General features: G+C 39.7%; 1 protein-coding gene across 13 annotated transcripts in view; it reads right to left on the bottom strand.

Annotated features, from left to right (window-relative positions):
* EML5 (EMAP like 5) overlaps positions 1–19,127 on the bottom strand; it is a 154,284-nt gene that overhangs the window by 115,841 nt on the left and 19,316 nt on the right. For all 13 annotated transcript variants that reach the window (XR_008687285.2, XM_088839397.1, XM_055436542.2 and 10 more), the window contains exon 2: positions 9,387–9,546. Coding sequence is in view for 12 of the 13 variants with exons in the window: in XM_088839397.1 (XP_088695523.1) it covers positions 9,387–9,546 (160 nt within the window). In the remaining variant the exon portion in view is untranslated. The remainder of the gene's footprint in view (positions 1–9,386; positions 9,547–19,127) is intronic.

Here is a 19,127-nt window from a genome sequence, read left to right as displayed (position 1 = left end):
CACAACACATACTTTGAAAAACATTAATTTAAAAGCAGGGGTAGGAAAATTACAACCCTCGGACTTGCACCCTGCTTTAATAAATAAAGTTTTACTGCAGCACAGCCACACCTATTCCTTTATGAGCTGCCTATGACTGCCTCATTCTAACGTGGAGCTCGAGTAGCTGCGACTGAGACCGTGTGCTCACAAGTTTGAAATCTTTACTGACCTGTTACAGACAGCTTTGCCAGTCTCTGGTTCAGAGCACAGATCCTCCAGGTTTAAACGCCAGTCCCACCTCTGCCCCTGACTGGATTCCCAACAGCAAGTAATCTGAGCAATTACTTAGCCTCTTGGTACCTTGCTGCTGCTGCTAAGTCACTTCAGTCGTGTCCGACACTGTGTGACCCCATAGACGGAAGCCCCCCAGGCTCCCCAGTCCCTGGGATTCTCCAGGCAAGAACACTGGAGTGGGTTGCCATTTCCTTCTCCACTTGGTACCTTAGGTTCCTCTTAAGTGAAGATAATAGAATAAAACCTTAGGGTTAATATGAGAATTAACACATACAGATGAGTTGGAAGAGCGCTTGGCCTATGCTTAATGTTATATAAGTGTTTGCTATCATCATCATCATTTTTACCATACCCATAACTAACTTTAAGAACCCATGCCTTCTACCCATCTGAATGAGAAATGCCATTAAGGACCTAGTTAGAAAGTTTCTGAAAAGCAGGATTAGTATTTAAGTCCCCAAATGGAGAGAATGAATGACTTACATAAAAAGATACAGAATACAGTTTGTATCTGGCTCTCCATCAAGTCACAGTAGCAGAAATTACAGGAGAAGTAGAAAAGACAACTTGCTCCTCTAAAGAGTCCTCAGTATTTGGGAACTAGAGAGTACCTGCATATATTGAGCTAAAACAAAAATATCTGCCTCTTGCTATGGCACACTGTGTAAAGATAAAAAGTTTACAAGACACGTGTAAAGTGAGCAACAGTCAGAAAGGCACTGGCCATCCCATCAGCGCCTCTTCTCTCTGGCTGAGCTGATCACACACACAGGGAACCACAACTGTGTAAGCTTTAAAACTCCAGGCTTCCCAAGCGGCTCAGTGGTAAAGAATCCACCTGCCAACTCAGGAGATGCCAGAGATTTGGGTTCGATCTCTGGGTTGGGACGATGCCCTGGAGAAGGAAGGAAGTGGCAACCCACCCCAGTACTCTTGCCTGGAAAACCCCATGGACAGAGGAGTCTGGCGGGCTACAGTCCACGACTGGTGACTGAGCACGCACGTACCTCAACAGGGCCCACTCTGTACAGGCAGTAACGAAGTAGACCTGGGAGCACTTCCTGTGTAGCCCTGATAAACATATCATGGCTGTCAGGAAGCATAACAGGAGGCTTCCTGTGTGCTGTTTTGGATCTGTCAGGAATTCTCTGTTCCTTATTAGTTCCTGAATATTCAGGAATTAAGAGGAGAGGCAAGCCTCTCCCGGGGGCTGAGGAATCCAGGCATTTCCTTCGTTAGTTTTTCTATACAGTGATAAGTACCCTCTTCCTTTTTATGAACCACATGGTAAAAGTGATTATTTACAACTCTCTCTCTTTAATATGGATCACCTGTTTTGTAAGTCTGGAATTTTAATCTTTATCTTTGCTAAGAATAACTACAGTACATAGGCCCACACCATGTTGGTTAAAACACCTCTGCTCCATCAGAGCTCTGATCCCGGTGTCTTGCTTTCTCTCTCTCTCTCCTTTGCTCCATCTCTCTTTTTCAGGCTAATTCCTGGAGCGTAGAGGCTCTCTGTGGAGAAGGCAATGGCAACCCACTCCAGTGCTCCTGCCTGGAAAATCCCATGGAAGGAGGAGCCTGGTGGGCTGCAGTCCATGGGGTCGCGAAGAGTCGGACACAACTGAGCGACTTCACTTTCACTTTTCACTTTCCTGCATTGGAGAAGGAAATGGCAGCCCACCCCAGTGTTCTTGCCTGGAGAATCCCAGGGACGGCAGAGCCTGGTGGGCTGCCATCTGTGGGGTCGCACAGAGTTGGACACGATTGAAGTGACTTAGCAGCAGCAGCAGAAGCTCTCTGTGTTCACTTTCCTGCCCGGGTTCTAAGACCCTCTCGAGAGGGTGCCTGAGGCCTTCGTGAACAGAGCAAGCCCCGTGCCAGGGGCTTTACTGGCTTTCTGCATAAACCAAGGAAGATCAGCCTGTTTCTCTCTCCTTTACTTTCTCATCGGTCAACTCTGGACGACCAGGTTCCGGTCCATTAAAGGACCTCAACGCATGGCCAAAATCAACCTCCCTAACTGTGTTGGACTGTGAAGAAAGCTGATCGCCGAAGAATCGATGCTTTTGAACTGTGGTGTTGGAGAAGACTCTTGAGAGTCCCTTGGACTGCAAGGAGATCCAACCAGTCCATTCTAAAGGAGATCAATCCTGGGTGTTCATTGGAAGGACTGATGCTAAAGCTGAAACTGCAATACTTTGGCCACCTCATGCGACGAGTTGACTCACTGGAAAAGACTCTGATGCTGGGAAAGGTTGGGGGCGGGAGGAGAAGGGGACGACGGAGAATGAGATGGCTGGATGGCATCACCGACTCTGTGGACATGAGTTTGAGTGTACTCCGGGAGTTGGTGATGGACAGGGAGGCCTGGCGTGCTGTGATTCATGGGGTCGCGGAGAGTCGGACACGACTGAGCGACTGAACTGAACTGAACCACAGATTAAGCAACAGCAGAGAGGAAAAGGCAGAAACAACCAAGCAAACACTGACCTCTTAGATTTCTATAATTTTGTACCTTATCATCCTTCCTCACAGGTGTGCATAAAGTTTTCCAGTGAAAGTCATGCTTGAACCACATCGTAAAAGACAGAGTAAGAGACAGCTGGGCAGAAAAGTAAAACAAAATGTATTTCAGACCAAAGTATACCAAGATGAGATAGATAATGGTGCTTTCAGGAATGAGCAAGTACTGTGATGTGGCTGAGGGAAGAGTTGCCTGCTGGGAAGTGGCAGAAGACAAGACTAGAGAGGTAGCCAGAGACAGGAGAAAGAATAAGTTTTGTTTTTTAATGAGTTAGAATAAAGAGAATTCAGTTTTATACATGTAATAAATGGTATTATCTACATGACATTCAAGGAGGCTATGTGGAGTTGCAGAAGGAAATGGCAACCCACTCCAGTACTCTTGCCTGGAAAATCCCATAGACAGAGGTGCCTGGCGGGCTAGAGCCCATAGGGTCACAACAATCGTACATGACTTAGTGACTAAATCACCACATCATATGGAGTTGTGGAGAGAAGCTGGGGCCACTGTTAACTGATACAGGAGTTAAAGTCATAAACGTAGTAATCCCAAAAGAGAATAACTAAAGTGAGGGGGTGAAAGGAAAGAAAGCTATATTAATAGGAACACTGATATTTAGGAAGCAGACAGAGGAACAGCTCCTTTCAAGATAACTAAGAACAAGGGTGAACATTGACATTTCAGGAATCAGTGAACTAAATGGACTGGAATGGGTAAATTTAAGTCAGATGACCACTGTATCTACTTGAAGAAAGAAATGGCAACCCACTCCAGTATTCTTGCCTGAAGAATCCCATGGACAGGGGAGCCAGGCGGGCAATCATCCATGGGGTCGCAAAGAGTCAGACACGACTGAAGTGATTTAGCCTTATATCTACTACTGCAGACAAGAATCCCTTAGAAGAAATGGAGTAACCCTCATAGTCAACAAAAGAGTCCAAAATGCAGTACTTGTGTGCAATCTCAAAAATGACAAGGCAAACCACTCAATATCACAGTAATCCAAGTCTAATCCACTAATGCCGAAGAAGCTGAAGTTAAAAGATTCTATGTAGACCTACAAGACCTTCCAGAACTACCACCAAAAAAAGATGTCCTTTTCATCACAGGAGACTGGAATGCAAAAGTAGGAAGTCAAGAGATACCTGGAGTAACAGGCAAGGTTGGCCTTGGAGTACAATATGAAGCAGAGCAAAGGCTAATAGAGTTTTGCCAAGAGAATGCACCGGTCATAGCAAATACCCTCTTCCAACAACACAAGAGATGACTCTACACATGGACATCACCATATGGTCAACATCAAAATCATACTGATTATATTCTTCACAGTCGAAGATGGAGAAGTTCTATACAGTCAGCAAAACAAGACCAGGAGCTGACTGTGGCTCAGATCATAAATTCTTTATTGCAAAATTCAGACTTAATTGAAGAAAGCAGGGAAAACCACTAGGCCATTCATAAATCAAATCCCTTATGATTATATAGTGGAAGTGACAAATAGATTCAAGGAATCAGATCTGATAGAGTACCTGAAGAACTATGGATGGAGGTTCATAACACTATATAGGAGGCGGTGATCAAAACCATCCCCAAGAAAAAGCACAGCAAAAAAAGGCAAAATGGTTGTCTGAGGAGGTCTTACATATAGCTGAGAAAAGAAGAGAAGTGAAAGGCAAAGGATAAAAAGGAAAGATATACTCCCCTGAATGCAGAGTTCCAAAGAATAGAAAGGACAGATAAGAAAGCCTTCCAAAGTGATCAATGCAAGAAATAGAGGAAAACAATAGAATGGGAAAGACTAGAGATCTCTACAAGAAAATTAGAGATACCAAGGGAACATTTCATGCAAAGAAGTGCACAATAAAGGACAGAAATGGTATGGACCTAAGAGAAGCAGAAGATATTAAGAAGAATACACAGAAGAACTGTACAAATAAGATCTGCATGACTCAGATAATCATGATTGTGTGATCACTCACCTAGAGCCAGCCATCCTGGAATGTGAAGTCAAGTGGGCCTTAGGAAGCATCACTAAGAACAAAGCTAATGGAGGTGATGGAATTCCAGATAAGCTATTTCTAATCCTAAAAGATGATGCTGTGAAACTGCTGCACTCAATATGCCAGCAAATTTGGAAAATTCAGCAGTGGACACAGGACTGGAAAAGGTCAGTTTTCATTCCAATCCCAAAGAAAGGCAATGCCAAAGAATGCTCAAACTATCGCACAATTGCAATCATTTCACAAGATAGCAAAGGAATGCTCGAAATTCTCCAAGCTAGGCTTCAACAGTATGTGAACTGAGAACTTCCAGATGTTCAAGCTGAATTTAGAAAAGGCAGAGGAATCAGATATCAAATTGCCAACATCTGTTGGATCACAGAAAAAGCAAGAGAGTTCCAGAAAAACATCTACTTTTGCTTTACTGACTACACTAAAGCCTTTGACTGTGTGGATCACAACAAGCTGGAAAATTCTTAAAGAGATGGGAATACCAGACCACCATACCCACCTCCTGAGAAATCTGTATGCAGGTCAGGAAGCAACAGTTAGAAGTGGACAGGGAACAATGGACTGGTCCCAAATTTGGAAAGAAGTATGTCAAGGCTGTATATTGTCACCCTGCTTATTTAACTTATATGCAGAGTACATCATGCGAAATGCCAGGCTGGATGAGGAACAAGCTGGAATCAAGATTGCCGGGAGAAACAGCAATAACCTCAGATATGCAGATGACACCACCCTTATGGCAGAAAGTGAAGAGGAACTAAACAGCCTCTTGATGAAAGTGAAAGAGGAGAGTGAAAAAGTTGGCTTACAACTCAACATTCAAAAAGCTAAGATCATAGCATCTGGTCCCATCACTTCAAGGCAAATAGATGGGGAAACAATGGAAACAGTGACAGACTTTATTTTCTTGGGTTCCAAAATCACTGCAGATGATGACTGCAGCCATGAAATTTAAAGACGCTTGCAACTTGGAAGAAAAGCCACAAGAAACCTAGACAGCATGTTAAAAAGCAGAGACATTACTTTGCCAACAAAGGTCTGTCTAGTCAAAGCTATGGTTTTTCCGTTAGTCATTTATGGATGTGAGAGTTGGACCATAAAGAAGGCTGAGCGCTGAAGAATTGATCCTTTGAACTGTGATGTTGGAGAAGACCTTTGAGAGTCCCTTGGACTGCATGGAGATCAAACCAGTCAATCCTAAAGGAAATCAGTCCTGAATATTCATTGGAAGGACTGATGCTGAAGCTCCAATACTTTGGCCATGGGATGTGAAGAGCTGACTCATTGGAAAAGACCCTGATGCTGGGAAGGACTGAAGGCAAAAGGAGAAGGGGATGACACAGGATGAGATGGTTGGATGGCATCACCGACTCAATAGATATGAGTTGAGCAAGATCTAGTAGATGGTGAAGGACAGGGAGGCCTGGCATACTGCAGTTCATGGGGACTCAGAGAGTTGGACACGACTGAGTGACTGAACGACAACAAAGAAGTAACAGGGAGGGAAAAAAGCAGATAAAGAAGCCTCTCCATCTTCCCAAATTCCTTCCTGATCCTATTTCCAAATAAAGTCTTGGTTGTGCCTTTAGTTAAACTAGAAGTAAAGCTTTGAAGTTCCTGGCTTCACTTACACTTGGGTGTTTTCAACAGTCAACACTACAGTACTTCACGTCTGTGGTTGGTTGAATCCACAGAGGTAGAGGAATTGTGAATACAGAGGGTCAACTATAAGTTATATGCATGTTAACCCCTGCATTTTTCAATGGTCAGCTGTATTTATTAAAAAGTTCTAGTACACTCAAATACTCAAATGAGAAAAACATCTCAATAGGCACAACTAGATGCATTCCACGAGTTTCTGCAAGTGTGAAACACATTCAAATAGTAGACAATTAAACTTAAGAGAGTCTAGTATTGGGTGGGGGGGTCCTTGTGATTTCAATATTTATTGAGTGAGGACCAGTTGCTACAGATGTCACAAAGTAAAAATCACAAATTGTGCAAAATATCTAGGACTTAACAGAGTAAACATTGGTCAAATCATATAGACAGCCCTAAGAAATCAGGATCTGGCAAATAACAGAAGAGATGAAAACTCAAAAATAATACAATAGGCACTTGAGATATGTCTAGATTTTAAGAGATTACTAAAAGGTCCTAGGAATATAATCAGTGAATTCCTTTAATATTTTTGCAAAACTGACTCTCTTCATAGTCATGTGTCAAAAATCAAAGGCAAAAGGCAAAGTAAAGCATTTTACTTTGTATCAGCATAAAACTGACAAAATCAGGTTAAAAATTAACATTTTATTCTTAGTTCATACTATAAATTAGCAGAGTTTTAACTATAACTTAGATTTTGTTAAATATATGAATGTGCTTTTATAGATTATGGTTGTATTTTCAAGATAAAAGGATTAATGCATTTCTCATACCTCCTCTCTCTCATTTACTATGAAATTTTAATCCCTGTTTGATGTGAATTTATATAGCCTTTTCATGCCCTGATTATTCCCAATAAGACAGGCTTCCAGTATTAGCATGGATAGTCAATCCATTTAGAAAAAACCAGCTAGGAAAAGAAAATTCAGCATACTACCAACAGGAAGACTCATTCACTGGATAAATCTTAATTGATCACTCACAGTTTCAAATCTAGTAAAAAATGCAAAAATTAGATATTTCCTAATTGGTATTTCACAAACAGTTATAGATATTAGTAAATAACATGTTCTCAAATTTCTTAACTGAAGCATCTTCTCATTAGCATAATTTCAGAAATACTCTTAATTTTCAATTGATCACAGTTCCTTATGAGTTTCAACTGTACTTAAGATGAATGAATTCCTCCTGAAATATAAATAACCACCTCCTAAGTTCCATGTTTGGGAGGCAGTAGGGTATTGGGGTTAAAACATGAGCTTTGGAGTATGACTGACCTGGGTTCCCGCTCTGGCTCCATTTACTAGCTGTGTAACCTGGGGCAAGTTATTTAACCTCTCTAAGTCTCAGTTTCTTTATCTGTAAAATAGAGATAATAATAATATCTATTTCATAGGGTTGTTGTGAGGATTAAATGAGATAATGTAAGCTTAGCACAATGCCTGGCAATTAGTATGTGCTCAATAACTTTTAGCTATTATGATTTTATAAGCTTACATTTTTAAGTAACATGTTCTTATGAAGATCTGTGATAATAAAATGCATGTACCCAAGATGTTTCTTATAAATTACTTAAAACAAGCAAAATTAAATAAAGCTTTCAGCTAGTAAAAGCTCCTGGCATCATTTCTCATTTTATATAAGAGAAATTCCTCAGCAATGCAATACATTTAGAAAGGGTAATTTTAAAATTAAGAAAAAAAATCTATATTTAAAGTATACAAGTATAGTTAAACCATCTTAAATAGCATAATACTTCTGGAAAATAATTTAAAAAATAACTTTTGTTGGTTTGTTTCATAAAATAATCTCTTGCAAAGTAAGGAGTGAATATTATTTTCTTCCTTTCAAGAAGGAAAATTAAATTCTGATATGAGGACATTAAGGGAACTGAAAATAATAGCAAAACAGGACATGAATTAAGGTTCTGGAATTGCCAGTCACTGCTTCCCAGTGGTTCTAAACCTAGAAGCACATTTTTCTGCAACTGAGAAGTTCAAGTTACATCTTTATAGATTTTATAGATCTCTTACCAGACTCTTAACAGAAAGTCATACTAATCTATGCTACTCAAAGAAGCTGTTTCTCAGAGTTATATATTAAAATATCTACTGGCTACCAAGTGACTAGAGCAAAATGTAATGTGTTTCTGCGAAATATAGATCTAAAAAATTAATTTTAAGAATTAAAAAGCAGACAACTAAAAATTCTTCTAAAAGTTAAAATTATTTTTAAAGTTTAATTTCACTGTAAAACTTTTAAAGATTATAAATTAACTAAATCTGCAAAAACTAACTTCTTACCACTTCTTAAATAAGTGTTAGGTATAACAAATTCCATGAAAGTACCACAAAACAGATGTTGGCTTAGTGTTTTAAAAATCACTAGAAGTAAACAGTAATTTGGGAACTGATTAGTAAGTGGAATGATGATTACATCTTTGCTATGAATGTCGACTTTATATAAAATAGCTCATATAAGAACTACCTCATTGTTTTCAAATAAAAATAAAATTTTAATAGAACTATTTAAATAACTAAAATTATAATAGTTACAGCTCTACTTAGAGAAACTTTAATTTTTCTAAGATATCTTCTTATAATATCTGGAAAAGAGTCATATGTAAAATTTTCTAGAACAAGCAGGTAATGTTCCACTGACTCAGAATCACTTAGACCTTTATAATACTAATTAATTCAGCTGAAAAGTTCTTCATACAATGAAATAAAAATTCATTATTCTTATTTTTCTTATATATATCTACCACCCATTCCATCTACCCACATCCACCTTGAACAAATGCTTTTTGTCAATTGCTTTCCAATTTAATATCTACAGGTTTACAATAATTTATTATAATACACATTTTAAAAGCACAGCTTAGAAAAAGAGAAAAAATGTTAACATACCTGTCCATCTAAGTCGAATGCTAAGCAAGCTATACCATGTGTATGAGCGTCCTTCAGAACTGATACGGTCTGCACAGTATACGAATCCCAAATACAGATATAAGGCTCTTTCCCAACTTGTCCTGTTGCTACCAGTGCTCGTTCAGGATGCAATGCGAGGCTGCAAAGTAAATCATAAATAAACAGATTTAAAACTGTTTACAGAGCTGTTATATCAATGTGAAAATCAGACTTTCATTATTTATCTACTTAAAATAATTTGGATTTAAAATAACGTCCAAAAAAACCCATGCTAAGAGTTACTACTTCAATGGTACATGTGATAAGCAGTTATGACAGGCTTTATAATCCTGTTATATGATGCAGTGTGTGTAAACTCAAAAAAAAAAAAGAATTCTCACAAGTAGTCAACTGAACCACAGAAATGAATTAGTTATCAACCCTACCACCCACCATTTTCTCATTTAGTATTAACCTTCTTTTAAGCTTTCTCTCCCATTTACTGTTTTACTGTATAAAAGTCAGACCAACTCTCAGTGTTCAAAAATACATTTAGTAGCAACCCCTATGATAACATTAACATTAAATTACAAACCCCATCTTAAAAAACAGAAAAGTCACTCATAATTCACAGAAAGTAGTCTATAAGTCTTTAAAGATAAGACAAGGGTCAAACAGTTGACAGTGCTTTACATACATCAGCAGAAGGCAGAGAATGAATATAAATTTCTACTTCATAAATTTTCCTACAAGTATATTTAGATGATTAGCTTCCCCTTCGGGAGAAACAAAATCACTCTCGGCATCAGGGTGGCAGATGAACGGAAAGAGGGAAAAGCTAGGAGGGCAAAAACAGAATCGGCAGATTCGATGCAGTGAGTGAGGGAAAGGGAACAGTCTGAGACGCCGCCTGGGTTTCTGGCTGGGCGTCTGGGCGGTCAGGGTGTCTGGGCGGTCGGGGTGTCTGGGCGGTCGGGGCGTCTGGGCGGTCGGGGCGTCTGGGTGGTCGGGGCACCTGGGTGGTCGGGGCATCTGGATGGTCAGGGACGGTGGCATCAAGGCAAGGAATACTAAGTGAGAGAGTACTGAGGGAAATGTGAGCAGGGATGGAAGTCTTGTTCAACATATTAAAACCAATCTAGTAAATCGATAAATGAATAAATAAAAAATCAATAAATCAATAAAGGACACCCAAACTCCCATACACATTCATTTCATTAGATGCAGAAAAAACATTTGACAGAAATACAACCTCTTTGGGACTTCCTGGTGCCCAGTGGTTGAGAGTCCACCTGCCAGTGCGGAGGACGTGGGCTTGACCTCCGTGGGGACTGAGACCCACACACTAGCACCACAACTGTGAAACCCGGGCACGTCAACGAGAGCCTGCAGGCCACAAACCACGGAGCCCGGGCGCCGCAAAGCCTGCGCGGCACAATCAGAGCAGCCTGCACACCGCAATGAAAGGTCTCACGTGCCACAGCTAAGACCCGACACAATCATAAATAAATAAATAAATGTTTCTTAAAAAGAATAAAATACCCAGGAATAAATGTATATAAAGAGACAAAAGACCTGTGCTCCAAAAGCTATAAGACTCTGATAGAAAAAAAATTGAAGATGACACAGATAGATAGCATGTTCTTAGATGTGAATACTAAATGACTACACTACACAAGGCAATCTACAGGTTCAATGCAATCCCTATCAAACTACCAATGCTATTTTTCAGAGAACTAGAACTAAAAAAAATAAACTTTATATGAAGACACAAAAGACCCCAAAGAGCCAAAACAATCTTGAGAAAGAGAAACAGAGCTGGAGGAATCAAGCTCCCTGACTTCAGACTTTATTATAAAGTTACAGTCATCAACAGTATGGTACTGGCACAAAAACATAAATACAGGTGAACGGAACAGTATTGAAAGCCCAGAAATAACATATCTACAGTAAGTTAATCAACAAAGGAGGCAAGACTATACAATGATGGAGAATCTCTTCAATAAATGGTGCTGGGAAAACTGGGCAGCTACATTAAAACAATGAAATTAGAACATTCTTTAACATCATCACAAAAATAAGTTCAAAATGGATTAACAACCTAAATGTGAGACTGGACACTGTAACACTCTTAGAGGAAAACACAGGCTGAACACTCTCTTCCATAAATCACAGCACTATCTATAAGGGAAATAAAAACTAATAAAAAAATGGGACCTAACTAAATTCAAAAGCTTTTGTACAGCAAAGTAAACCATAAAGAAAACAAAAAGACAGCCCACAAAATAGGAGAAAATATTTGCAAATGATGTGACCAACAAGGGACTAGTCTCCAAAATTTACAAACAGCTCATGTGGCTTAATACCATCAAAACAAACAACCCAATCAAAAGCAAAGGGCCGAAGACCTAAACAGACATTTCTCCAAGCAGGCGTACAGATGGCCAAGAGACACGTGAAAAGATGTTCAACATCTCTAATTATTAGAGAAATGAAAATCAAAACTTTTATACAATAGATATCACCTTATTTAACTTATATGCAGAGTACATCATGAGGAACGCTGGGCTGGAAGAAGCCCAAGATGGAATCAAGATTGCTGGGAGAAATATCAATAACCTCAGATATGCAGATGACACCACCCTTATGGCAGAAAGTGAAGAGGAACTCAAAAGCCTCTTGATGAAAGTGAAAGACGAGAGTGCAAAGTTTGGCTTGAAGCTCAACATTCAGAAAACAAAGATCATGGCATCTGGTCCCATCACTTCATGGGAAATAGATGGGGAAAGGGTGGCAACAGTGTCAGACTTTATTTTTGGGGGGCTCCAAAATCACTGCAGATGCTGACTGCAGCCAGGAAATTAAAAGACGCTTACTCCTTGGAAGGAAAGTTATGACCAACCTAGATAGCATATTAAAAAGCAGAGACATTACTTTGCCAACCAAGGTCCGTCTAGTCAAGGCTATGGTTTTTCCCGTGGTCATGTATGGATGTGAGAGTTGGACTGTGAAGAAAGCTGATCGCCGAAGAATTGATGCTTTTGAACTGTGGTGCTGGAGAAGACTCTTGAGAGTCCCTTGGACTGCAAGGAGATCCAACCAGTCCATTCTAAAGGAGATCAGTCCTGGTTGTTCACTGGAAGGACTGATGCTAAAGCTGAAACTCCAATACTTTGGCCACCTCATGTGACGAGTTGACTCACTGGAAAAGACTCTGATGCTAGGAGGGATTGGGGGTGGGAGGAGAAGGGGACGACAGAGAATGAGATGGCTGTATGGCATCACCGACTGGATGGACATGAGTTTGAGTGAACTCCGGGAGTTGGTGATGGACAGGGAGGCCTGGCGTGCTGTGATTTGTGGGGTTGCAAAGAGTCGGACACGACTGAGCGACTGAGCTGAACTGAACTGGACACTAGTCAAAATGGCCATCATTAAAAAACCTACAAACAATAAATGCTAGAGAGGGTATGGAGAGAAGAGAATCCTCTTATACTGTTAGTGAGAATGTTAACTGGTACAGCCACTGCGAAGAACAGTACTACTGTTTAAAAAAACTAAAAAATAGAGCCACCAAACAATCCTGCAATCCCACTCACAGGCATATATCCAGAAAGACAGTCTGAGAGCATACATGCACCCAAATGTTCACTGCAGACTGTTTACAACAGCCAAGTCATGGAAGCAACCTAAATGTCCACTGACAGAGAAATGGATAAAGAAGACATGGTGCCCATCTGTCTCTATCTGTCTCTGTTTACACATACTGAGTCAGCCACCCACTCCAGGATTCTGACCTGGAGAGTGCCGTGGACTGTATAGCCCATGGGTCACAAAGTCGGACACAACTGAAGTGAAGCCCACACGAACGCACAGGATGGACCTAGAGATACTAAGTAAGTCCGACAGAGAAAGATCATACAATATTACTCATAATGCAGAATCTAAACAGAAATTATACAAATGAACTTATTTACAGAAAAGAAACAGAGTCACAGACTTAGAGAATGAATTTATGGTTACCAGGGGGAAGGGGAAGGAAAGGATAGTTAGGGAGTTTGGGATTGTACACAAATTTTAAATGGATAACCAGCAAGGACTTACACAGGGAACTATGCTCAATATTTTGTAATAACCTAAATGGGAAAAGAATTTGAAAAAGAATGGATACACATATATGTATATATTGGGTTGGCCAAAAAGCTGTCTGGGGTTTTCTACGCATTGAACTTTTTGGCCAACCCAACAACTGAGTCACTTTGTTGTAAACCTGAAACTAACACAACACTGTTAATCAACTACACTCCAAAAAAAAAAGTTAAAAAAAACACAAATTGCCCAGAAAGCACCTTTAGATAAACACAGAAAGAAATCAGAACATTTCAAAATGTAGAAATAATACATGTGTATGACAGATTGAAAATATGTAGAAAATACTCCATCCTTCTTTGATGGGTGTATGCAAGGCAAAATATTTTAGGTTCATCCAAATAAGATGCACGATTCAAATCTTTTATACATCATGCCCTCTCTGACTGAAAACAAGAGTGTCAAGCAAATGGTGTTCTGCCTGATGCCATAATATTGAAGTATTATCTCTGTTAGTCCATTTATGCCAAAAGCGGTATAACATTTGAAGGGCCATCATGGTTAAGTTGTTGACTGAAGAGATACTGAGAGGGAACACTGTTTTCACTCATGTCTTTAATCCATCAGGAATTTATTTTTATATGTGGCATAAGAAAGAATTCAATTCAGTTTTATCCCAACTTTATTCTAGTTGAGCTAGCATTATTTGTAAAATATATTATTTCTTTTTGATATTAAATATATACTAAATGTCTATATACAGTCATACCTGTATCTGTATTCTCAATGATGTCCCACAGAACTTTTTGTCTATTCCCATGAAAAATCATATTCTATTTATTAGAGTGATTCTTTTAGTATGTTCTAGTATCTATTAACACTCCTCCCCTCACTATTCTTTTATTATACCTTTTTTATTTTTTAATTCTGCTTGTCTGTTCTTATCGATTTATTCTTCCACATAAAATTTTAAATAACTTTATATCTAATTCTCATACCTCACAGAAAATCTGCTACGATGTTTAGTGGAGTTGCCTTAAATGTATATATTAACTTTGTGAGCATCAGAATACATAACATTAAATTTTTCCAACTAAGTTTTAAAATCACATATACTGTGACTGACACCCAAATTGTATCTCCAGCCAGGAGGAAACGATGTGTTGTGGGCAACTCACATTTAACACATCCAGAACTTTTCCATCCTTAATGCCCCACCCCCCAATCTACTTCCCATCTTAGTATATGACATCACTAGCCACTGAGTTGCTGAGACCATGAAGCTGAATTTAATCCCCCCCCTTCCCTCTCACGTTTATCACACACATTCTATTAGCCTGTCCTGCTGGCACTATCATCATCCCATCTGCTCTGCTGCAACCCGAATCTGAGCCACCTGCCCTTCTGCCTCCATTGCATTCCTTCAGGGCTTTCTAAACATAACCAGAGTGATCTTTTAAAACAATGTAAATTTCACCTAGTTAAAATCCCCAACCGCTTCCTATTACAATTAGAATAAACTGCAAACTATTCATTATGGCACCTACAAGGCTCTACAATACAAACCTTCGTCTGCTTCTCACACCGCAGCTTCTACAGCTCTCCCTTGTGCTCACCACGTCTCACACACTGGCCTTTCTGCCCCTTGCAAAGGCCAGACTTTTGCTCTCGAAGGTCTTCGTCTCTACAATGGCCTTCCGAACCTTGCCTCATTCAGATAATTCATGCTTCAGGTCAAATGTAACTTGCTTAGCAAATCAAATCTGAAGCAGTATAAATAGAATTCTACTCCACAACGATGCGGAGTACTACCTGAGGTATTAATATCATTAAAAAATCAACTGATGGACTAAAAAAGAAAAATCATATGATCATATCAATAGATGCAAAAAAGGCATATAACAAATACTAATACTTATTCATGATAAAAACTCTCAGGAAACTAGGAATAGAGAAGAACTTTGTGTCAACCTTATAAAGAGTATCTACAAAAACTCACAGCTAACATCATATTTCATGGTGAGAAATTCTAAGCTTTCCCACAAAGATCAGGTACAAGTCATCAATGTTCCCCTTTATCACTCCTTTGCAATAATATACTGGAAGGCCTTGCTAATGCAATAATACAGGAAAAAGAAATAAAAAGTATACAGATTGGGAAGGAAGACATAAAACTGTCTTTGTTCATAGATGACACAATCATCTATGTAGAAAATCCAAAAAAAATCAGCAAAAAAAAAAAAAAAAAAATCCTGGAACTAATACGTGACTACAGTAAGGCTGCAAGACACAAAGTCAACATACAAAAATTAATTGTTATCCTACATACTGACAGTGAACAAGTGGAATCTGAAACTGAAAATGCAATACCATTATATCAACACCCCAAACTGAAATACTTAGGCATATATCTAACAAAATAGATATAAAATCTATATGAGGAAAATCACAAAACTCTGATGAATGAAATCAAGAACTACAAAAAATATTCTATATTCATGGATAGGAAGACTCAGTACTACCAAGATGATAGTTATTTAGGGTAAAAAAAAGATGGCGGATGTACGGAAATCTCCTTGTCACGCAGCTGCCCAAGACATGCCTCATCTGTAAATTCTCCTACTCCACTACCAGAGAGGAGAAACACAAACTCTGGGACCCCCAGCTCTGCCCACCAGGGAACAAGCATTAGCCCTAGAATCCCTTAGGCCTCTGCCTCACCCACCAGCAGGCAAACACCAGCTCTGGAACCCCCTGGCCTTGCAGCTAGAGACCCCAGGACCCAACCCTGCCTGCCAGCTGGCTGATAACAACTCCAAGACCCCTTGGGCCCCTCAGCCAGACGCCCCAGGATCTAGCCAGTCTCGCTAGTTGGCCAACACCACTTTTGGGACACCCCAGACTCTAGCTATGCTGGAACTGGCCCACCCACCTGCAGGCCAGTGTATCTGGAACACTCCAGAAACCAGTGCAAACCACCAGTGTGCCAGCACTAGCTCCAGGACAGTCACCAGCCTTGCTGCTCAACCCTGCTCACCAGCAGCCAGCATCCTCCACACAAGTCAGTGCCTGGCAACTGACTGGAACGCGGGCCAGCCATACCTATCAGATGCTCGTAACAGTAGGACCCACACAGCCCATGTAGCAGGCACCCCTAGAGTTCTGGTGACCAAGTGGGGCTGTGCTGTTGGGACAAAGAAGAACTGAGTGAACGGAAATAGGCAAGCTACCCTATAGAGAGTTCCAGGTAACGACTGTAAAAGTGTTCAGAGAATTTGGGAGAAGATTGAATGAACATAAGTTTCTCACAGAAAGTTTAGAAAGATAAAGAAAAACCAAACAGAGATGAAGAACACAGGAGCTGAAATGAAAAATACACTACAAGGAATCAACAGTATATTAAATGGTACAGAGGAACAGATTAGTGAGCTGGAAGACAAATAACTGAAATCACTCAGGCTGAACAAAAGAAAGAATAAAAAAAAAATGAGGACAGCTTAAGAGACCTGTGATACAACATCAAGCTTATTAACATTCGAATTACAAGGGTCCCAGAAGAAGAGAGAGAGAGGGCAGAAAACATACTTGAAGACACAACAGCTGGAAACCTCCCTAACCTGAGGAAGGATACAGACATCCAGGTCCAGGAAGCACAGGAAGTCCCCAACAGGATCAACCCAAAGAGCATCACACCAAGACATAAAAATTAGAGAGAGAGAATGTTTAATGCAGCAAAGGAAAAAGCAGCAAGTTGTGTACAATGGAACTCCCACAAAGGACCTTGCAGTAGAAACCCTGCAGGCCAGGAGGGAGTGGCATGATACACTTTAAGTGACAAAAGGGATAAACTTACAACCAAGTAGGTAAAGATTTATGACTTGGTAAAGCTTGTGTTCAGATTTTATGAAGAGATCAAAAGTTTTAAAGACAAGCAAAAACTAAAAGAGTTTAGCACCACTAAACCAGCTTTGTAAGAAATGCTAAAGGGACATTTCTAAGTGAAAAAGAAAAGACCACAAATAGAAACATGAAAATTATGAAAAGGAACAATCTCACTAGTGAAGATAAACATACAGTAAAGTTAGTAAATGAGCCATAGTAAGAAGGTTTAAAGACAAAAGTCATGAAATCATCTATATCCACAGTAAGTAGTTAAGGGACACACACAACAAAAAGATGTAAAATACGATGCTAAAAACAGTAAACTTGGTGGGGGTGATGTGGGGCTGTTAACAAGAGTTTGAACTTAAGAGATCAGTAACTTAAATACACACACACACACACACACACACATACAGAAGGCTATGTACGGTGTGGAGAATACAGCCCATAACTACATAGTATCTTGTATGGTGATATATCTTAACTAGACTTACCATGGCGATCGTTTTGAAATATTTAGAAATATCAAATCACTACATTGTGTAACAAGAACTAACATAGTGTTGTAGGTCAATTATACTTCAAAAACAAACTCACAGAAAAAGATGTCAGATATCAGAGGAAGGGGATGGAATGAGGAATTGGATTAGGATGATCAGAAGGTACAAACTTACACTTATGAGACAAATAAAACTCAATAAAATTGGAAGAGAAAAAAAGACAATATGGTATTCGCAAAAGAGTAGACAAATATACCAATGGAAGAGAACAGAGACCCAGAAATAGATCCCTACAAATATAATCAACTGATTTTTGACAAAGGAGTAAAGGCACTACAATGGAGCAAAGATAGACTCCTTGAACAAACAGTGCTGGAACAACCGGACATCTACACGTAAAAAATGAATCTGGACACAGACCTTACACCTTTCACAAAAATTAACTCAAAATGAATCACAGACCTAAATGTAAAACTATAAAATTCCTGGAAGACAACATGGTAGAAAATCTAGATGACTCTGCGCATGGTGATGCCTTCTTAGATACAACATTAAACACAGGATCCATGAAAGAAAGAAAGAAAGCTGGACTTCATTAAAATTAAAAAAAAAATCTGCCCTGTGGAAGACAATAGCAAGAGCACTGGAAGACAAGCCACAGACTGGGAGAAAATATCTGTGAAAGAATTCCAGAAAAACATCTATTTCTGTTTCACTGACCACGCTGAAGCCTTTTTGACTGCATGGATCATAACAAACTGTGCAAAATTCTTAAAGAGATGGGGACATCAGACCACCCTACCTGCCTCCTGAGAAACCTGTATGCAGGTCAAGAAGCAACAGTTAGAACTGGACATGGAACAACAGACTGATTCCAAATTGGGGAAGGAGTACATCAAGACTGTATATTGTCACCCTGCTTATTTAACTTCTATGCAGAGTACATCATGCAAAATGCCGGGCTGGATGAAGCACAAGCTGGAATCAAGATTGCCAGGAGAAATATCAACAACCACAAATATGCAGATGATACCACCCTATGGCAGAAAGCGAAGAGCAACTAAAGAGCGTCTTGATTAAAGAGAGTGAAAAAGCTGGCTTAAAATTCAACATTCAAAAAATGAAGATCATGGCATCTGGTCCCATCACTTCACAGCAAATAGATGGGGAAACAGTGACAGACTTTATTTTGGGGGGCTCCAAAATCACTGCTTAAGAATTGATACTTTTGAGCTGTGGTGCTGGAGAAGACTCTTGAGAGTCCCTTGGA

The sequence above is a fragment of the Moschus berezovskii genome, chromosome 9, assembly GCF_049115385.1.
Source record: "Moschus berezovskii isolate FMDL1 chromosome 9, NW_MosBer_1.0, whole genome shotgun sequence".
NCBI classification, from domain to species: domain Eukaryota; kingdom Metazoa; phylum Chordata; class Mammalia; order Artiodactyla; family Moschidae; genus Moschus; species Moschus berezovskii.
The sequence above is the reverse complement of the archived record's forward strand: the minus strand, read 5'-3'. Positions and strand labels throughout refer to the sequence as shown.